This window comes from Myotis myotis, unplaced genomic scaffold, assembly GCF_014108235.1.
Source record: "Myotis myotis isolate mMyoMyo1 unplaced genomic scaffold, mMyoMyo1.p scaffold_m19_p_12, whole genome shotgun sequence".
Classification (NCBI taxonomy): Eukaryota; Metazoa; Chordata; class Mammalia; order Chiroptera; family Vespertilionidae; genus Myotis; species Myotis myotis.
The window spans coordinates 71,986,967-72,014,079 of record NW_023416316.1 but is presented as its reverse complement, the minus strand read 5'-3'; the positions used below and the strand labels follow the sequence as shown (position 1 = coordinate 72,014,079).

General features: G+C 48.8%; 1 protein-coding gene across 1 annotated transcript; it reads left to right on the top strand.

Annotated features, from left to right (window-relative positions):
• Window positions 1–140: 140 nt before the first annotated feature.
• FBP1 (fructose-bisphosphatase 1) lies at window positions 141–24,992 on the top strand. Its single transcript, XM_036331402.1, has 7 exons — window positions 141–457; window positions 10,763–10,925; window positions 12,774–12,866; window positions 17,647–17,787; window positions 20,948–21,085; window positions 22,207–22,326; window positions 23,902–24,992. The coding sequence occupies exons 1-7, from the start codon at window positions 288–290 to the stop codon at window positions 24,091–24,093; spliced, it is 1,017 nt and encodes a 338-aa protein (XP_036187295.1). The 5' UTR covers window positions 141–287; the 3' UTR covers window positions 24,094–24,992.
• The last annotated feature ends 2,121 nt before the right edge of the window (window positions 24,993–27,113 follow it).

Genomic DNA, 27,113 nt, shown 5'->3' with positions numbered 1-27,113 from the left:
AGGTGGGAGAGAGAAGCAGGGAGGGGGGGAGGGAGTGCGAGGAAGTCGGGCCCTCAGGGGGATGGAGCTGGCGAGGCCCCAGACGGGGCGGGGCCGGCGGAGGTGTTCCCTGGGCGGGACGTGGCCGGGCACCTATAGGTGTCCCCGGGCCCTCGGCCGCCGCACTCACGGCGGGAGCTGCCTAGGCCAGTTGGGCTCTGCGCACTCAGCCACCGAGTCCGACCCTCCGCGCGGCCCGCGCTGTCCTGCTCGTCCTCGCCACCCGGCACGCACAGCCCGGCCCCAGCATGACGGACCAGGCGGCCTTCGACACGAATATCGTCACCCTGACCCGCTTCGTCATGGAGGAGGGCAGGAAGGCCCGCGGCACCGGCGAGATGACCCAGCTGCTCAACGCGCTCTGCACCGCGGTCAAAGCCATCTCCACGGCCGTGCGCAAGGCGGGCATCGCGCACCTGTGAGTCAGGCCTCCAGGGGTCTGTCTGTCCAGCTGGGAATGTGCTGAGGGTCTGATGTCTGGTCCTCGTCTAGCCCTCCTGCTCTCCGCCTGTGTCTGTCTGACAGCTGGGAGGCTGGCCTGGCCGCGTTCCCTTCCTCCTTTCCTCCCTCTCCCTCTCCTGAGGTTGGCACTCAAAGCCTGGTTCCCCCTTCTCTTGAGCTTGGAGGTGCCCACCAGGGAGCCTGTCAACCCAGCCACACCTGCCGCCATCCTGCAGTCCTCTCCCTGGGGCTGAGCCGCCTGCCTTGCTGGGCACCCCTGTCAGCTTCCTCCTGGTGAAACTGGCTGGCGGGTGGGCACCTGGCCTGCTGGCCATACGCATCCCAGCCTCATACTGGGAAGTGCGGGCACCGTACCTTCTTTTCCCTTTCTCTTCTGTGACCTCCCTCATGCACTATGGATTTGGGATCTCAAGTTGGGTTCAGGCTCAAGTATATCCTTGAGCCTAAACAGGTCCTGTTAGGAGCCAGGGAAGCCCAGGCAGGAAGCCTGCAGTCCAGAGCTCTCAGGAGCAGCAATGCTGTGTGCAGAGGGTGCAGTAGGCTCAGGTGAGGCCTGAGACCCTGCGTTTTAAGAAGGTCTTCAGTGGTGTCCATGTGGCTGTTCTGCAGATCACCTGTGTGTAACAAAGGAATCACAGGACATGGGGTCCAAAGGGCACCTACTTGTGAAGCTTTTGTAAGTGACACAAACACTCTTTGGTTTACTCTGGTGCACACGAGCATTCTATATTTAGCTGGTCCTCAGGTAGCTGAAGGGTACCTGGGTTTTCAGATTGCGCCCACTCTTCCTAATATTCCACACACTCAGGGACACTGAACATTGTGCACCATGTTCTTAGCTGACCTGAGGGAGTGTAGCCCCTGCAACTAGTTGGCTCTGGTCCCACAGCATGGATTGCTGACTCTTAGGAAAGGAGCGTATGGTCACCCGTATTTTCAGAAGTCAAGCAGGGATGGCCTGGCAGAGGCACTGGGACAGGTATGTTAGGAAGGGTGTGACTCCACCACTATTTTACCCATGGCTCCTCTTAGTAATACATTTCTAAGGAGTCTTTGCTTTAGGAAACACATTCATTTAAAATCTTGCTTCAAATTTAATTTACAACAAATAGAGGCAGCCTCATCGCTTTACTTGTCTTTGAAGATGAGGGGCCTTCTTAAAAAAGAGTACTTGTCATTTCCTGTATTATTTTAAAAGTGTGTCCGTCCAAAGGAACTTGGAAATGCAAGATCTGCTTTGAGGTGTATATTTCCCACCTTTTAAGAAACCTCAGATTCTGGGACCTGGACAAAGGATACTTGTGTTGGCTGTGTGAAATACTTATATTTGTTTAGGCTAAATAGTGGTGAATGCCAGGTTTAAAAAAGATTGTTGTTGTTATTATTATAAACTACTTAATAAGATGCACTCATTGACAAAAATTTAAGCCATGCAATTGAACGCAAAGAGAAAGGTTTGAAACCCACCTCTATCCATTCTCTGGGGCGTTCTCCATTAATAATTTACTAGTTATTTTCTCCTATACATATTTATATTCATGTAAGTTTATACATGGACATATATTTACATGTATCCATATATGTAAATAGCAAAAAAAATGGGATTACAGTTAACATATTCTTCTACAGTTTACTTTCATGATTCAACAATATATAACGATCATCCTTCAATGGCAGGACATATAAATCCACCTCCTTCATTTTATCTGTTGCCTAGTGTTCCATTGCACAAATATATCGCTATTTTACTCTTCCCCTAAGTTAGCACATTTCACTGGTGTTTGACTATTTCAAACAGCATTGTATTCGTGGAACAGGACTGACGCCTCGTCACGTGGGCGGTTGACAAGGAAGTCCAGAATAAACACTTAAGGACTCCTGTGGGAAAATAAGAGTTTGCTGTCTCAGTATGACGTGGTCAGGGAGGCAACAGTAAGACAAGATCTCGAATCAGGGCTCCAAATTACATTCATTATTGGCTTTGATGTCCTGGATGCAAAGCCAGTGTGCAGGCAAAGGGCTTGTTAGTGCTGAAGACTTTCCCTGGAAGGGCATGTCCCCAGGATGACAAGAGGACTGCTGATTTGCAGGAACCTCGCAGGAACCAGTTTCAGGAGCTCGGCCATGGAGTCTCATTAGGAAACTTCAGGAGTTTCATCCAAGAGCCCGGCTAGAGTCCGTTCTCTCTCTCTCTCTCTCTCTCTCTCTCTCTCTCTCTCTCTCTCTCTCTCCTCTCTCTCTCTCTCTCTCTCTCTCTCTCTCTCTCTCTCTCCCTCTCCCTCTCTCCCTCTCTCTCTCTCTTTCTCTCTCTCTCAACCAACAGTTGCTCTTTAGCCACTTTTCTTGATCTCAGTAAGACAGTCATAGAATCATTAAGTTTTAAGCTGAGAGCCTCAGCAGCCACCTGGCCCCACCCCACTTTGTACAGATGAAGAGCCCAGATTGGGCTCTCTTTGTCAAACCACACAGCTCTTCCTTTATTTTTTAGAAATCAGATAAAGCTGACCCAACTCTCAATCTCACCTGTGAGTTACATTTTTGGTGTGAATTAAGATTTGTAGCACAAGAAGCCATTGCCTCAGAGCCAAACTGTTCTTGAGGCCTGTGCTCTGTGCGCTGGCTCCTCCACCCGCTGCCAGCAGAGATGGGGGCGGCTGTTCTCTCCTGAGACCCGTCAGCAGCTGCAGGTGGGTCTGATGAGCTCATGGTTCAAATGCCAGCGTTCCCCACTTCCGTTTCCATTCCTTTGGGAGAAAATGGCCCTCCGGTGTCTTGCTTTTGCTTTTGGCATGTTCGGGTGACTTCCCTTTGTATGTGCTTCCAAATCACTGTTTGAAGGAGTCACTGGTTCTATTCAACTCAACAGCGTGTTATGAACACGCACAATAGACAAAGTTCTAAAAGAGCCCGAGAGGAGAATGACACAGAGCTTCTGCTGTCCTTTTCACAAGGACAGAATTAGTTATAAGACACACTAGAGATTCTGAAAGATGCTTTCACAGAGGTGCGAGAAAGACAATGCAGATGCAAAGGATGGTGGAGCATCAAGATGGGCATCTCCCATGGGCAGGAACAGAGAGATGGTCACAGGGCCTGAGGGCTGGAGTGCATTTCATCGTGTGAGGAAAGGTACCAAGTGAGCAGAGATTTCTGGAAAAGTTGCTCACTCAGTTTGACTGAAGTATGCTGTACACATGGTGGGGTGTTTGTTGGTGTTGCATTGTGGGTGCATTGGGGAGCATCACATGGCAAGGGTGAATACTTTATATTTTGCAGGCATGCAAAGGAGAGAGAGTAGAGGGTTTTGAGCAGGGTAGTGCCATGATTAGAGACTAAGCTGGGGAAGAAATGGCTGGAAGAATAGCTTTGGGAGAGGGAAAGCTAAGACTGGGGAAAAGCAGTTGAAAAGAGGGGGTGGGGGGGCGGGCAAGAGAACAGCACACAGAGCTAAAGCATTAGCAGGAGGAGGGGAGGAGGCAGAGTGTGGATCCCGTGAGAAGGACCGCTTCTCAAAGAGTGGGTCGTAGCCAGCGGCAGCAGGGCCTGCCAATAAAACTGAAACCAAACTAAACCAGAATTCCAAAGGCAGAGCTGATTGCTTGAGGCTGGGAAGGGTGAGAAGATGATTCCAACATTTTGGAAACATTGAACTTGAGGTGTCGGAAGGCTGTCCCGTTCGAGATGCCGTCCAGCCAGCAGTTGGATGGGCCAGGCTGGAATTTGGTCATGAAGCATTGACTAAAGATTTGGCCACTGGATTTTGGCCCGCTCTGCCCTGAGGCAGAGGAAGAGGAGAACATCGGGACGGGTGGAGCAGAAAGGAGCACGCAGGGCTTAAGAACCAATGTCGGAGAGAGATGGAGCTGGGCTCAAATGCCTGGCTCTGCCATTTAACTTCTGTGAGGATTTGGGCAACTGATGTAACATCTCTGAGACTCGGTTTCCCCACTTGTAAGGTGGAGACAGCGATCTTTCTCAATCTCAGAGAGTTGTGTGAGGGTGAATTGAGTTCATTGAGCAGATACTGCTATCATAGTTGTTTTTCTAGGCTGAAGGTTATTATTATTTTTATAAACTGGGATCTTTTTATTTTGCTTTTCATTCGGTACTAGCTGCCCACATGCAGCCAGCAGGCATGTACTGCAGGCTGGCCCATTCACCATCTATTAAAACCACGTTGTGCCCTCAGATTGGTGACAGGAAACCTCCTCCCGTCGTGGTCAGGTCGTGTCCAGATCAGTTGCTTTTGTATGTGGGGTCCTCTCAGTGTCAGTGGAAGGAAATAATAACTTCAGTTTTAATTTTGGAATTACAGGTCAGCTAATACATGCTTCTGTTTATCTTCACATTTGCAGAGCATGTGACATTAAACCTTTGGAAACTTTCTCAGATTTATGTTATGTTTCTTGAGTTAGCTTCTCGACGGAATTGTAACTTCCTTTTCACACCAGAAGCACAGCCACCCTCCACCCTATTTGCCCATTTGGGCCCCATGAACTCCGGCCAAGCCTGAGGGCTGTGACCTTTAAAAGCTGCTTCTGGTTGGTGTCTCTCCTTCAACGTGTTTCTGGTCTGACCCTTGGACGTTCCCAGCTGGGTGAACAGTTGGTCATTTACCTTGAAATCAATTAATAACAAGTCAGTGTCACCTTGGACTTGAGTGATAAGGATTGAATAATCGTCTGCCTCCAGTTTTCTTACGTTGGATGTTCTGAAAATGAGCTTTCCCATGGTCCTTTGTGTGCTGTGGACAGTGCTTCCTGCTGTGGTGGCTGTCATGTGGACATCAGGGGGAAATGGTCTGGAGTTAGCCAATCAGGGAGTTTCTGAGCCTCCTTCCCTATGCGTGGCCCTGCCTCCGGTCCTTATGCTTCAGATATCACGAATCACAGACTATGGCTGCAGAATGGCTCAGTCCCTTCCAGAAACCACCTGCCAATTTAAAACAATGTTAATATTTAATCCATAATTCTACGGATATTAAATACTGGTCAAATTAATCTATTCTTCTAAGGCAGTGATGGTGAACCTTTTGAGCTCGCGTGTCAGCATTTCGAAAAACCCTAACTTAACTCTGGTGCCGTGTCACATATAGAAATTTTTTTATATTTGCAACCATAGTAAAACAAAGATTTATATTTTTGATAGTTATTTTATATATTTAAATGCCATTTAACAGAGAAAAATCAACCTTAAAAAAATGAGTTCACGTGTCACCTCTGACACGCGTGTCATAGGTTCGCCATCACTGTTCTAAGGAGTTTCCCACCATATGAATTAAAATGACTTACAGTTGTTTTTCAGATTTTCAGTGAGGTTTACAGTAAAAGAGACATATATTAGACAAATTTTCCAATCAGCATTTGCTTCTCAACCTCCAGAAAGAGAACTTTTGTGTCTCTAGGGTTTTAAAAAGGAACCACCACAAGGGCTTAAACCCTGTCATGACGATCCCCCCAACCCAGTGGATTGGGCTGCAGAGCCAACTAGTTTGAGTGAAGTGGGAGTGAAATGTTGAACTTGGAGCACTTTCTTTAGTTGCCAGTTACCTGTGACACAGTTCCCAGGAGTTGCCTGTAAAACTGGTTTAGAGGCCTTGGTTTCTGGGTTTCCACTCCCCTCATCAATCAGCATTTACTTAGTGGATGCCTGGGGGCTCCATTAGGAACAATGGTGGCTGCCGTGGGGCTGCTGTAAACCAGGTGCATCAGGCAGTGCAGCCCTCATTCTTACAAAGCCTGGAAACTAACAATCCACCGGGAAGCTGAGCCACCCCCACACACAATCAGTAAGAGGGAAAGGCCAATTAGGACCGCCTGGGGTGGTTGTGTGACTGCTGGGGAGTCAAGGATGAGCATGGGACCAGAACACTGGCCAGGCTCGGTTCTAGCCCTTTACCTCTATCAACGCATTTAAGGCCTCTCTCTGCATACGAGGTTGTAGATGTACTAAACTCCCACGTTACAGATGAAGAACCAAACGTGACTTGGCCAGGGTTGCTGAGCATGTGGTGGGCGGGGCTGGGATTTGGACCCCAGTGGTCTAGCGTCCCTGCCCTTGGGAAAAAGCCCGTGACGATGCCGTCCTCTTCATGATGACTTGCATTTTGGAAAAGCTTCCTTGGCAGATCACGTCACTGGCTCAGTCATAACTAAGGTCCCTGTCCCTGCTTGCTCAACACCCAACTGCTCCTGACTCCTTTTCTGCATGGAGGGTGGGGGAGAGGGCGTGGGAGGGGGCAGAGAGAGGGAGCTAAGCCTAGAGCTTTACAGCTTGCTGGGTCAACCCATTTCTCCAACCTGATTTGTTTCTCTTTCTCTACTGGTGGTAAGGCAGAGCTGGCCCCTGGACGGTTTTGTGGCAGGACTGTGTGATGGTTTCCCCACGTTCTTGCAGCCTCTTTTGCTGCCTGATTCTGGCCCCAGGGAGCAGCCCATTGGGCACTGTTCTAAGAATGAGCCAGGTGGTGTGTGAAAGGCATCGCTCAAGTCCCCTTGGGGTTCCATGGTGCCACCCTCTCCTGTTCACAGGGGTGGAGGGAAGCCCCTTCCTGACCCGCTGGGCTCTCCTTGAGTCTGCCTGGAAGTCAGCCGATTCATTTCTAAGCCCTGGTTCAGCGGCCCAGCAAAGGCGGGGCTGTGTCCGCAGGAGCTGAGGCCCAGGTCTGCTCTGGATTCTGTGGGTGGTCACACTGCTCCTCCGAGGGGCAGTTGCGCTATATGGGGAAGGCTCTTGTTCATCGGTCCTTTGAGGAATGATGGTTGATCAGAGTGCAGGCTTTTAATGTTTCTAAAGGGGGTTCTGAAAACTTGTGCAGAAAATAAATTCCATGTGTTCTTCAGCGGCTTAGTTCTGTGAGGATATTTCTGAGGGCCTTTTCCATTGTCAAAGCTTCTGACCTTTCACTGACCTGTGGCAACACCTTGCTGCCCCCTGAGGGCCCCTTGAGGCGGGTGGGGAGAGCCCAGGACCTGGTCGTGCCTGAGCAGCAGTGCAGGGCTGTGTGTGAAGCGCCAGCCACAGCCAACCCTGTGAGCTGAGACCCGGATGGAGGACTACCTGGCGATGTGTATAAACTCAGGTATTCTTGCTGCCGACACGCAGTCTGGGAGCCCATGCTCCTGAACTCTGTTTCTAGCTTAGAATCGCTCGCCCGTGCTTTCTCCAAGAGTCCCCAACACCACGTTTCACCAGGAACCCTTCCCATGAGATGGCCTAGAAAAGTTGTAAAGTGCCTGGATTTTAAGTTGGAGGGGCCCAGAATAACCAGCCTCCATGGTTTTTAATATTCTTCACAAGCAACTGGAGAATCATTGAAGAAGGGTCTTTCTGGCTAAAACAAAGGGGGGACCCTCAATTCTGAGGGAAGTGAAAGAGAAGGAAGGGAGGGGTGACTACATAACCTCAGGGAGGCGGAGCCCGAGGACTGGCCAGTTGTCTGTGATGGGTCATTTGGTGCCTGGTATCATTTAGCTCAAATGGCCCCTTTGCAGGCCTTGACGGGCCAATCCACCCCCTGCCCCTCAGGCATCTCGTTTCATTTTATTAGAGCACTGGTCACTATCCAACATTACCTCATTCATTCCACATTACTTGTTTCTTGTTTGTCTCAGTAGAGTATAAGCTTCATGAGTCCAGTGATATCATCTGTGTTGTTCTGCACTGAGACCCCAGCACTCAGGACAGTTTCTGGAGCACTCTGGGTACCCAATAAATACTCGTGGGGCAAATGAACACTCACGCAGCTTCTCTAGGAGCTGGCTGGCCTTCGCCCGTCTTGCTGAGCGAGATCCCTGAGCTGGCAGAGCGCGGGCCAGTGTGGACAGTCCTTCCCATGCCTGCTGTCCCTCTGCCCATCTCCCAGGCCTCCCTGCCGCTGACCCAGTGCGCCTGTCCCTGGGACCCTGCAGGTGGCTCCCCTGGCACTGCTGAGTGTGGATGGCCTTAGAAGTTGGTCACTCTTGCACGCGTTCCTTCCGGCAGTTTCTCTTCTCAGTGAATGCCATTCATTCAGTCATCAAGTACACATGTATTACTTATTATTATTTACTTATTATTTTATAATCTTCACCCAGGGATATGTTTTTATTGATTTTGGAGAGAGAGGAAGGGAGAGAGAGGGAGACAGAGAGAGAGAGAGAGGAGAGAGAGAGAGAGAGAGAAATCGATGTGAGAGAGAAGCATTGATTGGTTGCCTCCTGCATGCACCCTGACTGGGAATTGAACCCACAACCTTTTTTCGATATATGGGGCAACACTCTAACCAACTGAGCCACGCGGACAGGGCCAGCAAGTATTTATTGAGGGCCTACTAGGCACTGGAAGCTAGGACATTGGGAAGAAACGTGCCCTCTGTCTTCATCCTTCTGGAGGGAAAGGATAAGCAACCGTGCCAGCGTGGTGTGGATGAAGCCCTGGGCATCGGGCATCACCGAGACCGCATTCCTCTCCCAGCATCTACAGCCCTAATGAGAGCCCCCTGTGAGAGCAAGCTCAGAATGAGCATTAGGCGCCTCATGTATGTTACCGCCTGCGGTCCTCTAACATCTCCCTGAGGGAGCGTGGCTTCCAGGGGCAAAGCAAACAGGAGGCGAGGCGAGGCGAGGGCTCCAGAGCTGGGGAGCCAGGTCTCTGTCATGATGCCCATGTTCTCTCCATCAGCGCTAGCCATCCGGAATCAGCAGTGACTGTACCCGTGGAAACCTCTGGGGAGGAAGGAGAGCTGCTTGGTGCCAGCAGGCCAGTGAGGGGGATGTATCTCATGGGTGGGCCTGCCACGCCCTCCAGCTCCTCCCAGAATTTGGCTGCCTTCTTTCTCCACCAGCGCTGGCCTACAGTTAGGGTGAGAAAGAGACTGTGTGGAATGAGAACAGAAAGCTCAGGGACCCGGCATCATTCCCTTGCCGGCCTGGAAAAACAGCGTCTCATCCGTCAGCCCTCCTCTTGCTCCTCTTTCCATCCCATCTCATTTCGTGGGTTAAAGACCAAAGGACCCATGACTTGCAGCTATCGCCTGTGTCTCTAGGAAACACTGGGCAGTGGGTGATGAGATCCCTGGAGTTACCTCCCGGAGAGTCGGGCCAGATGAGACGCTAGGGTTTGGACGATGTCTGGTGTTGGTTCAGATTTGTCCAGCGGACATGCAAGTTATGCTTAGACAAGTGCATTTTTGGGAGCTGAAGCGGCGGGTGCGGGACAGTCCGTTCCCAGGTGAGTGCGCCTAGAACTCTGACCAAGATGCAGCTGTGCCCTGGGCCCCTGCTCCCAGTCATTAGAGGCACGTTCCCCGCTCCTGCTCTTCCTGTCCCACATCCAGCCTCTTTTCTTGTTCTGTGCACCCTTCCTTTAGAACATTTCCCCTCCTTTCAGTGTTCCTATCCAATCCCAGGCTATCAACACCCTCCTGTCTTTCCTAGAAAACGAGGCTGCATTTTGGACAAGCCACTGGGATTCTGGGAATTCCACAATTACTGACTGCAGGTACCTTGAAAATAAGGTAGACACTGCAGACTTTCCAGCCCTCCCCCCACCCAGCCCTTAGGACTCCTGCCAGTGGCCGTGGGGTGCCACTGAGAGAGCCTGGCCTGGGGGTCCCCGTGGGCTTGCCACCTCTGCTCTGCTGCTCCGGCTTGGACAAGCCCTCTGCTGTCTCTGGTGGCTTCCGCCTGCCTCTAGGAAACGAGGTGGGACCAGTCAGTATCTTTTCTTTTAGGATGTTTTCAGCTATAAAACCAGGGACACCATGGGCTTCATTCACATCTCAGGACCCCTCCCCCCCCAGAAGGTTTCCCTGCTTGCTATCATTAAGCATTGGCCATACATTCGGGCGTAAAAACCAGCCTGGGGGAGGCGAAAAATCAATCTTTTTGTGTATAAAACATAGCTATGCAGACAGTGCCTACACAGATATGTACCATATCTTTTACTATTAAAATTAATATTTCATGGGGGAGTGTGATTAGAGAAAACAATCTAAAAAGCTTCTTTAGAACCCATAATGTGGGGTGGCAGAGGGGAGAGCTTGAGAAACAGATTTCACTACAAGGTGTGCCAGGTGCCATGACAGGTACTGGACAGGTGAGTGACGATATTTCCTCCCTCTAGGAGCCCATGTGCAGGGACAACCATGCTTCTTGTTCTAAACCAGGCGCCTTCTTTTCTTTCTTCTGAATCCAACTACATGCCACGTTTGGTGGGTTTACATGCATTTACATGTTCTGGTTGTCATGGCTTGTATTTTTGTGGCTTTTCTCCCGTCTAGCTATGGAATTGCTGGCTCTACCAATGTGACGGGTGACCAAGTGAAGAAGCTGGACGTCCTCTCCAATGACATGGTCATTAACGTGTTGCGGGCATCCTTTGCAACCTGCGTCCTGGTGTCGGAAGAAGATAAACACGCCATAATTATAGAACCTGACAAAAGGGTGGGTCTGAACTTCCACCATCCAGGGTTTTGATGTAACCATTTTTCTATCTCGCTTCAAAAATGACTCCAATTGCTCAGCCACGCTGGATTCCTAGGAATCACCCTAGATTCCTCCTGAACCATGAGTCATCATTTCACAGATTCATCCTCACTACCATCTCTCAAACTGTCCCCACCTGTCCACTCTACCACCATAGTCCATGCCATTATCTATCCTCCAGTGGGCCCATACATGGGAGAGACTCATATATACTCATACTCATCTCCACTCCTAACTTTTCATGGTCATGTTCAAGGCTCTTCAACATCTGGCAACTGTTAACAACTTCTTTTGCTTCATCTTCATCCACCAAATTCCTGCCCTCACACTTCAATTCTTCTGCCAGTGTAAACTGCTCCCAATTCCTGTCACTGATTTATGGTTTGGAATCCTATTAATCTAATTGTTTCTTGAGGGAGGAAATGAATTATATTCTTCTCTGTATCCCAGCACCTAGTATAACTCCTGGCCCATTGTAGGGGTTCAATACTAAGTTATTGTTGCAAAAGGGAATGGAAAGAGTATATCCAGCTTTTATAGAACAAAACAATTATATGATAATTTAAAAAAAAAACTTGAAATGAGAAGTACAGTTCTATGGGCTGTCTATCTTTTCCTGGTTGAGATGAATCGGGACATGAAGGAGTAGAATCAGAAAAAAGCAATCAGAAGATGAACTTACAGAGGCTACCTGACACCTGGTCCTGACATTTTGAAGAGTGTAGGAAGCTATGTCCGATTAATTTGTTTTACATTATTCCTAAAATATATTACATGTCAGATTCAAAGTTCATGTTGTTCCCTGTTGGTCTTCTCAAGGTACTTGGCAGTTTAAGGCATGTGGATTGAATTTGTTGTTCAATGTTCTCTACCAGTTGGCCAGCTTCTCTGGCTACAATGTGCTTTTCTAACAGGCATGTTCCTGTTTTCCAGATGACAGTTTCTCCTGCATCAGCCAGGGTGATTTAAGAGCAAGTGGTCAGGGAATCAGAGAATTGTCTTAATTTGGTGCAGAACTTAAAAACCACCTCTTAAAGTAGCTAATCTGGATATGGAAAATCTCCTATGGTGTGTTGATAAACTGGTTCTGTTTTGGAAAAGTCTCTGATTTGTAGTAATTGCCAATACCAACTTCGTAAATACTCCCCCATAGTTGATTTCAAACTACCAACGTGACATCACTGAAGGCAGAGTTGGGAAGAGATGTGCACAGCTCACCTTTGAGGCCAGAAACCTGACTGCCCCATTCAAAGACCAAACCTTTGGTAGTCCCTCTACAACAGAATTGCAGTTGGGATAGCCATGAGAACTCTGTGCACTGCAACCTAAATGTCATCTATAAGACCTGCACTAGGAGGTCCTTCAAGGCTTGAATGTTGTGTTAGCTTCACTTAAGGAATTACGTATACATCCCTAATGAATGAAAAGAAATCAATGACTAACCTGTTCCTCTTCTTCCTTTGACTGCGAGGAAACTCAAGCCAAAATTCTGATTCAGCTGTATCAACGATGTAGGAAATTATTTATCTATATTCCATTACCTTCATCTATGCCTCCCATTCTAAGTTGTGTTTTCTCTGCCTAATGATGTTTTGGTACAATAACAGTCATATGATTATGTATTTCATTGTTGTTTTCATTTTGCATGCCACGCATAGCTTCCATGACAGAGTATAAATAAGACCCACATTTCTTGAACTTTCCCCTAGATTCCCCTTTTTTTAATCCCCTTAGTGTATACTTTCTATTTTGTTATAATGTGTTTATTTTTAAAGTAAAGTTTTATTTCCTTTTTTTGTTGTCCAGGGTAAATATGTGGTCTGTTTTGACCCCCTTGATGGATCCTCCAACATCGATTGCCTTGTGTCCATTGGAACCATTTTTGGCATCTACAGAAAGGTACAGCGTAATGGATAAGCCCCTGGTTTGGGATCCAGAGGAAAGTTAAGGTCGAGTGTCCAGTCCTGTTTCACTACTGGTGGAGCAACCAGAGCGTATATCAGGAAACTTTGTGAGACTTGGCAAAGGTTTATGTCTTGAGTTCTGATCTTTTCAGCATTTGCTACATGGTGAAGATCCATTAAGTTGTTAGGAAATGTAATACAGTGTGGGTAGGAAGAGAAAAACAGTTTACTCGTAGCTGTATCATGCTTTCTTTATAATAGAAAGTGAAATTAAAAATAAAGGGCAGTAGAGGGTAGTTACAGTGGCGATACTGTGTGAGCTGAGCACTGTGTGAGTGTGACAACAATGAGAGTACATATGTCAGAATTGTCCTTGGAATCTCCTCTCCCCACAGCCAAATTCAGCCAGTTGCCTGATTTGTATGGCCTCTGAGCAAGAACAACCCTTCTGCATTTTTAAAAAAAAAATTCTGAAAAAAACGAAATAATATTTCATAGCCCATAACATTTAAATGAATTTTATTGTCACTGTCCCTAAATAAAGTTTTAATGGCTTGCGGTCAACTCATATGTTTACATGGTGCTTTTGGCGGGTTCCGTGATGCCCCGGCAGGGCTGAGCGGTTGTGGTACTTTATGACCTAAACCCTGCAGTGTTTCCTGTCTGTCCGCTTAGGGACAGGGTTTCCTGCACTCTGCTGCGGCCTGGGGCCTGGGGCCCGGACCCTGCCTGGTCTTCGACCTGTGTACCTGGGCAGGTAACTCTACCTCCAGAGCCTCTCTTTCCTTCTTTCTCTTTAAGTGCCGTGTGCGTATGTGTGTGTGTGTGTGTGTGTGTGTGTGTGTGTGTGTGTGTGTGTGTAAACAAAATAGAATGAATACCTGTGGGCCCATCATAAAACACGAAATCTGAAATACGTTTTCATGTTTATAATTTCCAATGTCCTTTAAATAATCTGGTCCCCATAACTCAGCCTGTATTGTTTAATTTAGAAATAAAACCTCACAGATGCCCTTGAGTCTGAATCACTTTATCTTAATGGGCAGGTGGCTGGTGAGGCTTCTCCACAGTCTCCTAGGTTAGCATACGGAGGCCATAATTTAAGTAGTGAGACCCAATTTGCACTTTATTGTTCAAAGTGACTTGTTGGCCAGTATTGGATATAATCTCCTTTCAAACATGTGGAAATCAGGACACCAAGGGACAGTTCTCTTTGGTCGTTGAATGTATTTTGCTTTTGTCCCGGCTGAGAGGGACAGAATGCCCCTTCGGCTTTTGTACAGATTACAAACCCCTCGAGGCAGGGCATCATCTTAAACAGTTAACCGACTTGAGTAACAGGTTCTAATGCTCATACCAGGAAGGTCAAGGCAAGAATTTATCTATTTTCCAAGTCAACCATGAATATACCATTCCTGTTATAGACAGAGGGCAGACCATTTTATCTGCAAAGTATCAGGGCTATCGTCTAGCAAGAGAGGTTTGTAGCAAAAGTCTTCATTTGAAGCAAGACTGCTGGTTAGTGACTCAGCCAAAACTAAAGCAGGCGAATGTTTGCCAGCTCTAGTCTCCACCTCAACCCCCAAATAAGGACGCCTTGAAGGAAACCAGAGAAAACTAGAAAAAGGAGACACTGGCTGTCAATTAAAAAAATCAAACAGCTTGCAACAGCAGCGTGAATTAAGGATGCTACAACTCAACAATGAGTCTCCACACTTGTCTCAATAAACCCGGTGTGACTTTTAAAAGACTGGGAAAAAAATATATGAGTGGGATACTGCCTTTGTTATTTCAGTTTTCAAAAGTCTTATTGATTATTTAAAGCCATTTGAGGGCCTATGGGGCATAAACATTGATGTGCCCGATGCTTCAAAGGTGACCTCTCCTGCTTTCTGCACAGATGGCTCTGGGCTAGAATTCAGCTCCCTGGGCCCCAGCTCAGCGCACAGCATCTATAACAGGAACCCGCAGCAGCATCAGGCCTGCCCACCACTGCCGGGAAACAGCTCCAAGGGGACCTCGAAGGGCTGGTGGTCTAGTGTTCCACCTAGGAGGGGTCACCCAGCTTCTGGCTGGGGACACCAGAGGAGTATGATTCTCCTGAGGTGCTGGACACCATCACGGTTAGAATGTTTGTCTGGATGTGCCCACCCCTGGAGCTGAGAGGGAGGGAGGCAGCATCCTAAGGAAGATTAAGAGGAAGGTAAAAAGGAAGTTATCAGGATGGTGACGGATGCTGGCCAGGCAAAACCAACCCATCTGCAGTCCAGAGTACAATCTCCTGGAGGCAGGGACATCATCTTACACATTCTTGTCTGCTAGGGTCCCTGCTGCAATCGTAGGTAAATGATATTGGCTCCGTTACTGGGGATGCTGCCAAATGCGCCGTCAGACTTTTGAAGGAGGGTTTGGCTGCCCCCCTAAAGGACGGCTACCTGGTGACACGACAGCCACAACACACTTCTGCCCGACTTGGCTTTCTCGTCTGCCACCTTGAATCTCCAGAATCCATGGTGTCTTTCCCTCAACTCCAGCGGTTCTCAACCTGTGGGTCGCGACCCCTTTGGGGGTCAAATGACCCTTTCACAGGGGTCGCATAAGACCATCGGAAAACACATATATAATTACATATTGTTTTTGTGATTAATCACTATGCTTTAATGATGTTCAATTTGTAACAATGAAATTGTTGTGGGGTCACCACAACAGGAGGAACTGTATTAAAGGGTCACGGCATTAGGAAGGTTGAGAACCACTGATCTACTCCTTATGGGATGGCGTGGAATAAAACAAACCAATCTCCACAGCAGGTGATGGCCTGGGCGGCATAGAGAAAGGCAAGGTCCAGAGGCTTTCCAATGTTGCCAGGTTCTTCATGCACACGGCCCTGCGCATCCGCATGGGAATGTGGTGACTGCTGGGGTCTGCAGGAGGGAACTCATGCATTGGGAAGGGGTCAGGCTAGAAAAGAGTCCCTGCAAGTCCACGATTCGAGGGCATTACTTTCTGTTTCTTGTGAGTATGTGGATCATAGATAGTGTTGCCATTTCTTATTTCGTGCAAAGCCGTCAAAGGGTAAGATTGTTTGGTGACAGTATTTCAGGGAAATTCTGTTTTCTCTCGCACCTTCCCCACAGGCAGAGATGGATGGTGCTGGGAAGGTGGAATCTCTGGGGAGCTTTTACTAGTGGAGAACTGATTACTGCAAGCCCCAGCAGCTCCCAGTCAGTCCATTTGTTCTATATTCCCGTTGTCTGATTCCCGCTGCATTGGCGGGCAGGCCTAAGTGGCTGTGTTAGAGGGTAGTTAGAGGCGTGAGTCCGCCCCCTCTGTCACTGGCTTCGAAGGAAGCTGGTTCCTTTTTCAGGGTTGTGCACTGGCAACATTAGGAGCTAGGGAAAACTCAAATTTTCTATACTGTGTTTAGTCTGTGTTGACCCAACCCAACCAACCAACCACCTCGACGAAACCCATTTATTAAATTTGAGGACCCAGCCGGTGTGGCTTAGTGGTTCAGCTTTGGCCAATGAACCACAGGAGGTCACGGTTAGATTCTGGTCAGGGCACATGCCTGGGTTTCCAGCTCGATCCCCAGGAGAGGGCGTGCAGGAGGCACTGATTCTCTCCCATCATTGATGTTTCTATCTCTCTCTCCCTGTCCCTTCCTCTCTGAAATAAAAACAAAACAAAAAACAAAACAAAACAAAACACCCACCAGTTGTGGTGATGAAGGAAAAAATGGAAAGAAATGGTTTTAGCAGTTCTTCCTGTACATTAGTAGTTCTTACCCTCAGCTGCTGGCATCTCTGGCTGGGAAAGGAATAAATAAAATTGGCAGAAATTGCCCATTTTCATTTCTATTTAAATTCAGGTAGAGACCGTTCAAGCTGAAAGATTTGTTGGGGCTGCTTTGAGGAGGGAAGAAGCCAATCAAGTGTTGATGGGACGGTAGTCATTGGTTAGCAATCCATTCGTTAGGAGCCGTCTCCTTCAGGTGTTTCATTCCTCAATATTAGGCAAACTGTGGGTCACATGACCCAGCGGGCTGTGTTCCTAGTGAAAAAAAGAAAAGATTAGCGTGCACGTCATGTTCTAAGTGTAAGATTGTTTCGTTTCATTCCTGTACTTGTGTGCGCATGTAAGTGTGTGTTGATGCTGGTTTGTGATGGAGCCAGTGTTTCTTACTGTGGGTCATGGTCAACACAATGGGAGCATCCACCCTGGTCTGCACTGGCTCTGGAGGGTTTTCTAAGTCCCCATATTTCCGAGAATCTCCTTGGTGTGTGAGTGATGTGGGCCACATTGCTCCCTGGGGGATGGGAGGCAACTGGCAAGAACTCGTGGAATTGATGTCCTCACCAGACTCTCGGCCCTGCAGCCCAGTCTTAATTTGTTTAAAGAACGATGGAGTAGGCAGGTGAAAGACATCGATGCCCATAACAAGATTAAATTAGCGGGAGCTGGCAAGAAGGCATGCTCTGTTCTGAAAGTGAAAATAGAGAAATGAGGGAATATCAAATTAGTAAAATCGGAGGAAGGCGGTAATTGGAAAGAAGGTCCCAGCTGCAGGAAATCGGGGGCCTGTGGGAAGGCTGCTGTGGGAATATAATCAGGACATCACTGTTCATGACAGAGGGTCCCTCTAAGAAAATGCCCTATTTCATCAAGAAAGCATCTTGATAATGCATCTTGCTAATAGTTGAACTGAAAGAAAAAAAAAAAAAAAAAGAACCGCAAAACAGAACAAAAATGTCTTGTTTTCTTTCTTGTCCTAGAACTCTACCGACGAGCCTTCTGAGAAGGACGCCCTGCAGCCGGGCCGGAACCTGGTGGCGGCTGGCTATGCCCTCTATGGCAGTGCTACCATGCTGGTGCTGGCCATGGCCTGTGGGGTCAACTGCTTCATGCTGGACCCGGTGAGAGAGCCTGGGGGCGGGGGTGGGGGGTTAGGTGCCTGGCTGACGGCTGTGAGTGTCAGTTATGTGTGTGGGGCATGGACTGGGGTACATAGAGGGGGGAGATGACGTCTGGAGGGACAGAGGTGGGTGGGGGGCGAAGTGGAAGACCACATGTACGTCAGGAGGAGATTATTGAGGTGAGGATTAATGTCTGTCCAGAGCATGAAAGAGGGCCTTTGTTCCAAGATGAAATCTTCGGAACAGATATTATTCAACTGACTCCAAGGCCCATCTAGGCCGGGCAAGCCATGTGAATGAGTAGAGCGTGCTGCCAAGCCAGGCCGGGGGGTGGTGGGACTGTGGTGAACTGGACAGGTGTCGATGTTTAGGAAACACTGTGGTGTGTGTTTTTAATGTGATGGTTCTGGATTTGTAAAACACCGTGCTAGTCAACTAAATGCATTCATGGACCAGATGGGGCCTGTGGATGGCCTGTTTACCCCCCACTGTATTCATCACTAATTTCCTCAGTGAACGGTAGCCCACCTGAACGTATTTGCTGTGCACTTGCAGGCACACCTTTGGTAACCTTCCACAGTTCTGACAAGGCTCTGATGAACTCAAGGGCGTGAAAGTAAAGAAGGAAATGGAGATCAGTCGTGGGCCCACCTTATAGAGAACAGCTACCTTATGGAGAGAAGCCCAGAGTGCATGAAAAATACTCATTGGCAATTTTAATTTGTGGATAAGTCCTACGTACCTATTAATTGGGGTTATTTATCTATTGATTCAGCAGTCGCCAATCTTTCGGACCTCACGGACCACCAGTGGTCCGAGGACCACCAGTTGGCGACCACTGATTTAGATGACAGTTTCAACAGAGCAGATGAATGAGGGAAAGAAATCTTTTTAAATATTTGGTGCCATGAAATCCACCACTGAGTACACACCCCATTGGACAGTCTTTACTAGGTTGGCATGTTCATTGTGTGTTTGGCCCTGTGCCCCAGGGTTTGTAAACACCTTTTACTTTTAGAAATGTTCTTGGGTGACATTAATGACGCATGTTGTTTATTTGGTGCTTTTTGCTGACAAACCGAACACAAGGACGAGCAGCTGGCTGGGGTCCTGGGAGCGCTGGGCTGCTCCTGGAGAGGCTGGGGTTGTTTTGCAGCAGGGCCGATACACCAGGGTGCGGGCGCCTTTGCCCCCTGCACTCTTGCACAACTGTACTTTGCCTCCTTGGAAGTGCCGGCGTTTAATAAATAAACAGGGGTGGGGGACAGCACTCGAGTAAGTCTCCAGCGAGGTGACCTGAGGGAAAACAGTGGCAGAACCAGAGCACAGTTCACTGGAGCCGGGGCTGGGGCACAGTTTCTGAAATCACTGTTGTCTCAGCTCCCAGACACGTCCTGCCTCCTCACGGCCTCCTGGGGTTGTCTGTTGCCTTTGCTGATGGGCGCTTCGAAAAAGTAAATCTCTTCTTGTTTCCAGATTGCAGACGGTGTCTCTGGGAGTCAGTGTCTGTATATTTGATGGTCCTTTGCCCTCCTCACACCCACTGGCCGCTCGGTGTTCGGAAGGACAGCCTGTCCCCTGCGGGCTGCCTCCCGGATCCGGGATCTGGCCAGCCCTCTGCTGGCGGCCGCCTGTGGGCTGAGCCTCGGACCGGTTTAGCCTTTCCTTTTCCTTTCGGCTTGCTGCACTCGCAGGCTGAGGGTTTCTGCTAAGAAGCTATGTTTGCATTTTTAGCTCGTCAGGCATTTAACGTTCAAAAAGCTTTTCCGTCTCTTGTCTCGAGTGCAGGAGGCCTCCCTCCACACCGGCGCTGCGGGGGCGTCTGCAAAGCATGGCTGTGTGAGCTGCGCGGCACCTGCCATGCAACGGCTTCATTTTCCAGACTTTTTAACCTTTTCTGTAAAGATATTTATTTATTTACTTAGTCTTCTGACCATAAAAATATTTCTACATATTTGTGGTCAGAATAGTTGGAAATATCAAAAAGCATAAAAGAAAAAAGAACCACTCCCAACGACAGCTTCCAGTGACCACTGTTAATACTCGCCTCTTTTCTCTCCTCTCCCTCACCCTTCCTCCTTCCCTCCTCCCTCTCTCTGGTCACATGTGCTCCATACTGGCAGGAACCAATCTTCACTGTGGGAATAAATGGCGGGAGAGATGTGTTGATGGGGCCTCCCTTCTTCTAACTCTTGCCTCCAGGGAGCAACCCCCTCCCCAGATAAGCAGCACCCCATCACCTTCTCAGTGACACGCAGGAGCCCCAAGCAAGCCTCAGGCTAGAGCAGCTGTGGGCAAACTATGGCCCGCGGGCTGGATCAGGCCCCTGTGAAATGAATAAAACTAAAAAAAAAAAAAAAAGACCGTACCCTTTTATGTAATGATGTTTACTTTGAATTTATATTAGTTCACACAAACACTCCATCCATGCTTTTGTTCCGGGTGCTCAGGTCCAGTTTAAGAACCCATTGTGGCCCTGGAGTAAAAAAGTTTGCCCACCCCTGGGCTAGAGCCACAGGAGTTAATTGACACTTTCCCTCCCAACTGCAAAGTCTTTAGCAGAACCTAAGCTCTAAAGGCACCAGCTTAGCCCTGGGGCTTGGTGGGCAGGCGTTCTGAGAGATGCTGAGAGTCACTGAGCAAAGGCAGCTGATGTTACCTGTGCTGTGAGTCAAAACGCAGGCTCTGCTCTTTTCTAGAGCAGCACACAGAAGGGAAACGCCATCAAGGTGGGGACGGGAAGCTGAGAGCAGCCCTGAGCCCCTGGGCACGCTGTGTAACTCAGCTGTCTGTCCCTTCTGGGGCCCGCCTCCTGTCTGCACCGACCTTTACTTAAATTAAATGTTTTCCAGAAGGCATGCCCATCTCAGGGCGTGGGTGTCCCAGGGCCACGCGCTCCCTGTGCTGGTGGTCGTCCCACAATGCATGCGGATATGGAGTCCTATGCTGTACACCTGAAACCAATGCAATGTCATGTCAGTTATCCCTCAAGAAGAAAAACCTGTGAAACAAAAGCCACGATCCTTGTGCTGGTGCATGGGTGTGACCGCAGGCCCTGCGCCCCCTCCCCCAGCTGAGCCAGCCTGCCGCACCCTCACACAGGCAGGAGGAGGTGCGGAGGGGGGCTCATCACCTCTCCCCCTTGCCTCCTGTTTCACAGGCCATTGGAGAGTTCATTTTGGTGGACAAGGATGTGAAGATCAAAAAGAAAGGGAACATCTACAGCCTCAATGAGGGCTACGCCAAGGACTTCGACCCTGCAGTCACCGAGTACGTGCAGAGGAAGAAGTTCCCCCCGGTAAGTGAGGGCGGGGGAGCCCCTGAGCTAGGCAGAAATGTTCTGGTTCCTGACTTACCTGGAGGAGAACGGGGGCAGGGACAAGAGCAGCTTGGCTCCCACTGCGCACTGACCCCATGATTAAGTTCCCACCCAGGTCCCGGGGACTGGGACCCCTGTCCTGGGACGTCAAAATGGGAAGGTCTGTTTTAGCCTTTGCCGCTTTCTCTTGGCAGAATAAAATCAGGGTAATCGGGCCCGCTGGCTGCATGAGCTCATGGCAGTAAAGCATGTTTCACTTCTGGGGTCCCCGATCCCCGATGGTACAGAATGTGGCTCTTGCACCCAGGACCTGCCCCGCGGCGTCTGACGGGTCTGTCAGTCATCTCAAGTTCCAGGGTGCCCTTCTCGGTATCTCTCAGTTACAAATTACTGAGCATGAAGAGAGAAAAGCTGGTGGCAGAGCTGGTTCCATGTGGGAATGTCCAATTTTGTCACACTCTTGTCCCATGCCATTGATGCTGCTGTGTCCTGAAGAGGAAGCCGAAAGGTCGTCAGCATGGCATTCGGGGCCCTCAGAACTGGCCCGGGCTCTCTCTCCAGCTCCGTCATCTCTCCTTCCACCTCGCCTTGGATTCCTCTCATGCCCCCTCCCCAGCCCCCGCCCCGTGGACAGCACTTGCTTCTCTGCCTGGTTAGATTGTGTACGTCCCTTCCCACAAGATGAAAACCCCGCCCTTGCCCAGCTCCTTAGCTTGGCAAAATCCTTCCTAACCTGCAAGGTTCTGCTAAGTGGCACCATTTGTGTGATGCCTGCCCCAACCCCATAGCTAAAATCACCAGCAGCTCCGTGGGGTTTCTGAGGGTAACGGACCTGCTGTACAATGGAGGAGAGGCGGTCTCCACTGCTCCGCCTCTGCTCCTTGGGAACGGGATTTTCACCCCATTTCCTAAACACGCACCTTGTAGGTGCTCACTAAACGATTGTTGAGTCAAATAAGTGTAGAGGGCACAGAGAACTCCCTTTCTCTCCCCCTTTCTTTCTCTCTCTCTCTCTCTCTCTCTCTCTCTCTCTCTCTCTCTCTCTCTCTCTCTCTCTCTCTTTCCTGCAGCCCTAATGATTGCTGGTCTTAACCTTGCAGGATAACTCAGCCCCCTACGGCTCCAGGTACGTGGGCTCCATGGTGGCTGATGTCCACCGCACCCTGGTCTACGGAGGGATCTTTCTGTACCCGGCTAACAAGAAGAGCCCCAAAGGGAAGGTAAGCAGATCCTCTGGGGAGCGGTGATTTTCATTTGCAGCCCAGGGGGTGACTGAGGAAGAAGAAAAGGTGGTGATAGCTGTCAGAGTCTGCCGTGGGATGCTAACAATGTCTGTGGCATATCCTGATCTGGGTTAAGGTTGTTCTGGTTAAAGTCAGGCAGTATCTGCAGAGCCCTTCTGTTGCTAGCGATCAGTCATGGTGTTATGGTCAGGAGGGGCTGAACATGCTCAGCTCTTCCCGTGGGCACGCGGTTTGGCTTGAGCAAAATAAATTCCATTCATAAAGAGAAATGAAGCAGCCCAGCCCCATTACCAAGGCAGCAAATCAAATCCGTATTCCAAATAGAGGTTTTCTTTCATTGCTTTCAAAAGGCATAAAATAGCAATAACTAATGAGTGGACATTGGCTGCTTGGAAAATGGTACCTTTCTAGGGAAGGAAAGAACCTCCGGGGAAACCTGGGGCTTTTGGGTGACCCGTTTCACAAACGCCCTAGTGACTGCCCGCGGCGTGTGCTCAGGCTGGGGGCGCTGTGCGGGCCCGGCTGGCTGAGCGGCCGCACGCCCTTCCGCACAGGGGGACAGTGCTGCCTTCCCAAGTACTGTCCTTCTGTTTTTTTCCCAATAGACAGTCTTTTTTTTTTTTTTTTAAATATGAGAGAAGGAATAGGGACAATAACCCCCTTAAGATAGGAATCTGTACTCAGATCTCTGTTTACAGCACACTGTGTCCGCTTCACTGAAGACATTGTGTTCACAGAAAACACCACTCCTGCCACCGCCACCTCAGGCACCCGCCCGCCTATGTGATTAGCTGCTTTCTAGCGCTTTTCCCTAAGGTCCCAAAAATTATTTTTTAACAGAAATGCTGAGGTTCCTTCTTTTTTTTCAGTTTTGCAAATCTGGCCATGACACCTGTATGGAAATAGAGTCAGGAAACACCTGCAAGGAGCTGCCTGCTCCGTAGGTGACTGCATGAAAACACATACAATAAAAAAGTTAATATTTAAAAATAAATGCCAAGCCTTATAATATAGTAAATCCCAACCCGCAAGCCTTGGGAGAATTATAAAAGGAATGTGTGTAGAGTTGCAAACAATATCATACTGTTTGGAGGAGCCAGTCTGCTTTCCAGATGTCTGCAGCCAGACACAACCATGAATTCTTTTTATGCTTTTAGAATAGGCAAAGCTCCATCCAAAACACACAGAATCACTCATTAGGTCCAGTCGCCGTGCCGTAAAGAGAGGGGAGCCATCGGTTCTGCCAATATGTCATTCAGCCCCGAGTCCAGGTGCTCGGTCTCATATTCGCATCAAGCAGTCCATTCCTGCCTCTGGGTTGATGAATGGCTTAATTAACCAAATGCTAAATTAACCATTTGGTCTTATATGCAACCTTGAGGTGTGTGTGTGTGGGGGGGGGGGGCTTTTACAACCTCATAGAAGGAAAGAGAGAGTCTCAGTTACCTTGGAAACGTCCACCAGCCCTGCGCTATTTTGCTGTGGAATAAATCCTCTTTCTGTGAAATACCTTCTGGTGTGTAGACGCCGCTCTGGGCTCTTGTTTTCCAGTTGAGACTACTGTACGAATGTAACCCAATGGCCTACGTCATCGAGAAGGCGGGAGGATTGGCTACCACTGGGAAGGAAGCTATACTGGACATCGTTCCCACTGACATCCACCAGAGGGCGCCAGTCATCTTGGGGTCCCCGGAAGACGTGACTGAGTTCTTGGAGATATATAAGAAGCATGCTGCCAAATGAAGAGCTGACCTTGACCACCCCCGCACGCGCCCCCCCCCCCCGCCCAAAAAATTGCCTTTTATCTGGACTTTTATCTGACACGGCGCTACCCCATTCTGACTGCATTATACATTCCTAGGCAGCAGAAATAGAAAGCATAGATATCTTCACCATCAAGTTCTGTGTAATGCCTGGTGCTGCCTAACCAAAATGCTATCTATATAACGCTACTGATGATCAAGATATATTTTGAATAGAGGAGAAATAAACCTATTTTTCCTTTTTCTAAAAAGTCTTCATTGCTTTGTGTGAAATAATGGTAAAAGTCATAGTGACAGTCAATGCATATAACATTAGGTAACTCATTTAATCTTCACAGCAGCCTCATGAATTAGGTGGTATGAACAACTCATTTCACCATGACATCATATGGAGGACAGAGAGGTGAGGTAATCTGCCCCAGGTCTCCAGCCAACGAGCCACAGAGTTCAGATGAACCTAGGCAGTCTGGCCACTAAACTCAGAGTCAGCCTATTGCTTCTCCTACGTATTGTCTGTGCAGGTCTGGATGTGCAGACCTCACCTGAGCAAGGCTGTTTCTACCTCCTGGGGCCTGTAGAGGTGATAAGTTCGTGATGGTGCCCATCCACAACCTCTTGGCCTCCCATACATGCACATAATTATCTAAGTCACAAGTGAAGGTTTATATTATTGCTCCTGGTGACTTTTAAAGATCTAATTACCATAAGGAAGAAGACTCATCATTAAACGCACAATTTATGGAAATAATAATATTGTTGCAAGCAAGTGAATTTCTTACTAGACTCTTTGTATAAACATTTACTCCCTTCGCTGACCCTGTTTTTTTCTGGACTAGAATTGCTAAGATCATGGCAAATTATACCAGGTTTTAAGAATCATTGGTGGTTTTTGTTGAGTTCTAGTTTCTTTTATTTTTAAAAATGTTTCAATTACAGTTTACATTTAATTTTTTTGTATTCGTTTCAGGTGTACAGAAACTTTACAAAGTTAAGCTCTTGATTTTATAAACATTATTTTTACTTGTGAACTTGAAAAAGTTCTTTGTGTAAATCCTGCTCTTTTTTTGTTTTGTTTTGTTAATCCTCACCCAAGAATATTTTTTCCATTGATTTTTTTTTTGAGAGAGGGAGGAGGAGGAAGAGAGAAAGAGAAACATCAATGTCAAAAGGACACATCAATTGGTTGCCTCCCACATACACCTGACTGGGGCCTGGGATTAAAGCTGAAACCCAGGTACATGCCCTTGACCAGGAATCGAACCCATGACCCTTCAGTACGCAGGCTGGTGCTCTAACCACAAGCAACACTGGCCAGAGTCCTGTTCCTTTTCCTTTACACCTCATCAATTCCACGGTTTTCCAACAGGAAACTTAGTTTGATTTTAAGCATTGGACCTGCTTTTATGCACCGACTAGACCCAAAGCCAGTACTTCCTCCCTCTCACTGAGGCTGGTCTTGCAGAAAAGTCCTGACTCACAAAGCACCTTTTGGTTTTTAACCAACTTGTCAGTTCTTATGCCTTCTGGTTCTCAAAGCACCAAAGGGGATGTGTCGGTCTGGGAGCTGGATGGAAATGATATGCCCCCACTTCAGTGCCATTGTTTTTAGTGGAATGAGTGGATGGTCTTTCTCCATTGCTTGTAGGAGTGGGGTTCCTGGGGTACCACTGGAATAAGCATTCCAGGGGCCCCCATGGGAGGATGAGATGTGGTGGAAAGCTTTATTTTTGTGCAATTACATCCTTGGGTTTCCAAAGACCCATTCCCTTAATCCAGTCCTAGAAGATGTGCAACTGGGGATTCAGTAGAGCTAGAAGCAAAGAGCCAGTATCCAAACTTTTCTTTCCATGGTGGCATTGGGTCTGGCACAGCCTCAGGCTGGTTACAGTCCATTGTGTGCGGAGTCCGCACGGCTGTGAGCCGCGTGGGCAAATGCAGGGGAGCCAAGAGCGCACTCCCCCTGCAACAAGAGTCCCAGGACTCCCCAAACCACAAGAGCCAAGAGTGTCAGAGAACCAAGAGCGTGACCCCCTCTGTTCAGGAGAGTAATTACCTCAGATCTTCCCGCGCTTGCAGTGGCCACGCCTACTCTGGCCAATGACCTGTTCCCAGGTGTGACTGACACCTACATCATCCAGCCCTCCCTGTGTGAGAAAGAATCCATTCTCCTCCTGCCCAGTCCGGCTGGGGACAGACCGGTGGCTTCCTGGGGCGTGTTAAACTGCAGCTTCCTGGCAAAGGAGCCCCACTGCCTGTATGATGTGGCCTTCCCTTCGCTCCGTTCCTGTTACTCCTGACTAGGCTTATCACAGCAGTGTCACCGTGATGAAACTCCATCCTAATAAAACGCCAGACTGGAGAACAACAGTTCTCCTTGGATCCCCATGCTATGGGAGGACACGGCGAACCACTGCCCTGAGGTTAGAGACACCAACAGGTGAAAACAGGGATCACGGGCTTCCAGAGCAGAGACTCAGGGGAAACCACCCTGGGGACCAGCGCCTTGGAGAACCTGAACTGTAATTGACAAGTTGCTGTAGGCTCAGTGTGGGCAGGTCCGGGAGTCAAAAACTCCAGTCATGGGGGGAGGAGGCACACCGTGGTGAGATTTGCCTCTGAAGCCTGGCCGTGTTGCCATAGAAGATATCAGAGAAAAATGCCCTGGGGCTTCTGGCAGGGTGGAAGGGGAAAGGGACCATTTTGAAATACAGCAGAGCACTCTGTTCTTAACACGGCCAGCCCTCAGGGAACACGAGTCAGCCAGAGCCTCCCCTGGTGTTACCAGAGCCTGGCGGCCCTGGGGAGGGGAAATGCCTAATTCCAGCCCTGTCTCACCATCCTGTCTCACCTAGGGGCAGGAGCGGGAGACAAACTGAGACACACTGTGAAGTTCACCGGCCAGAGGCATGCGCTCACTAACAGACTGAGACCTGGTCACAGGACTGTAGAACACTTCCCTCCCCCGCCTCACCATCACATTACAAAAAGCCATTTGCAGTC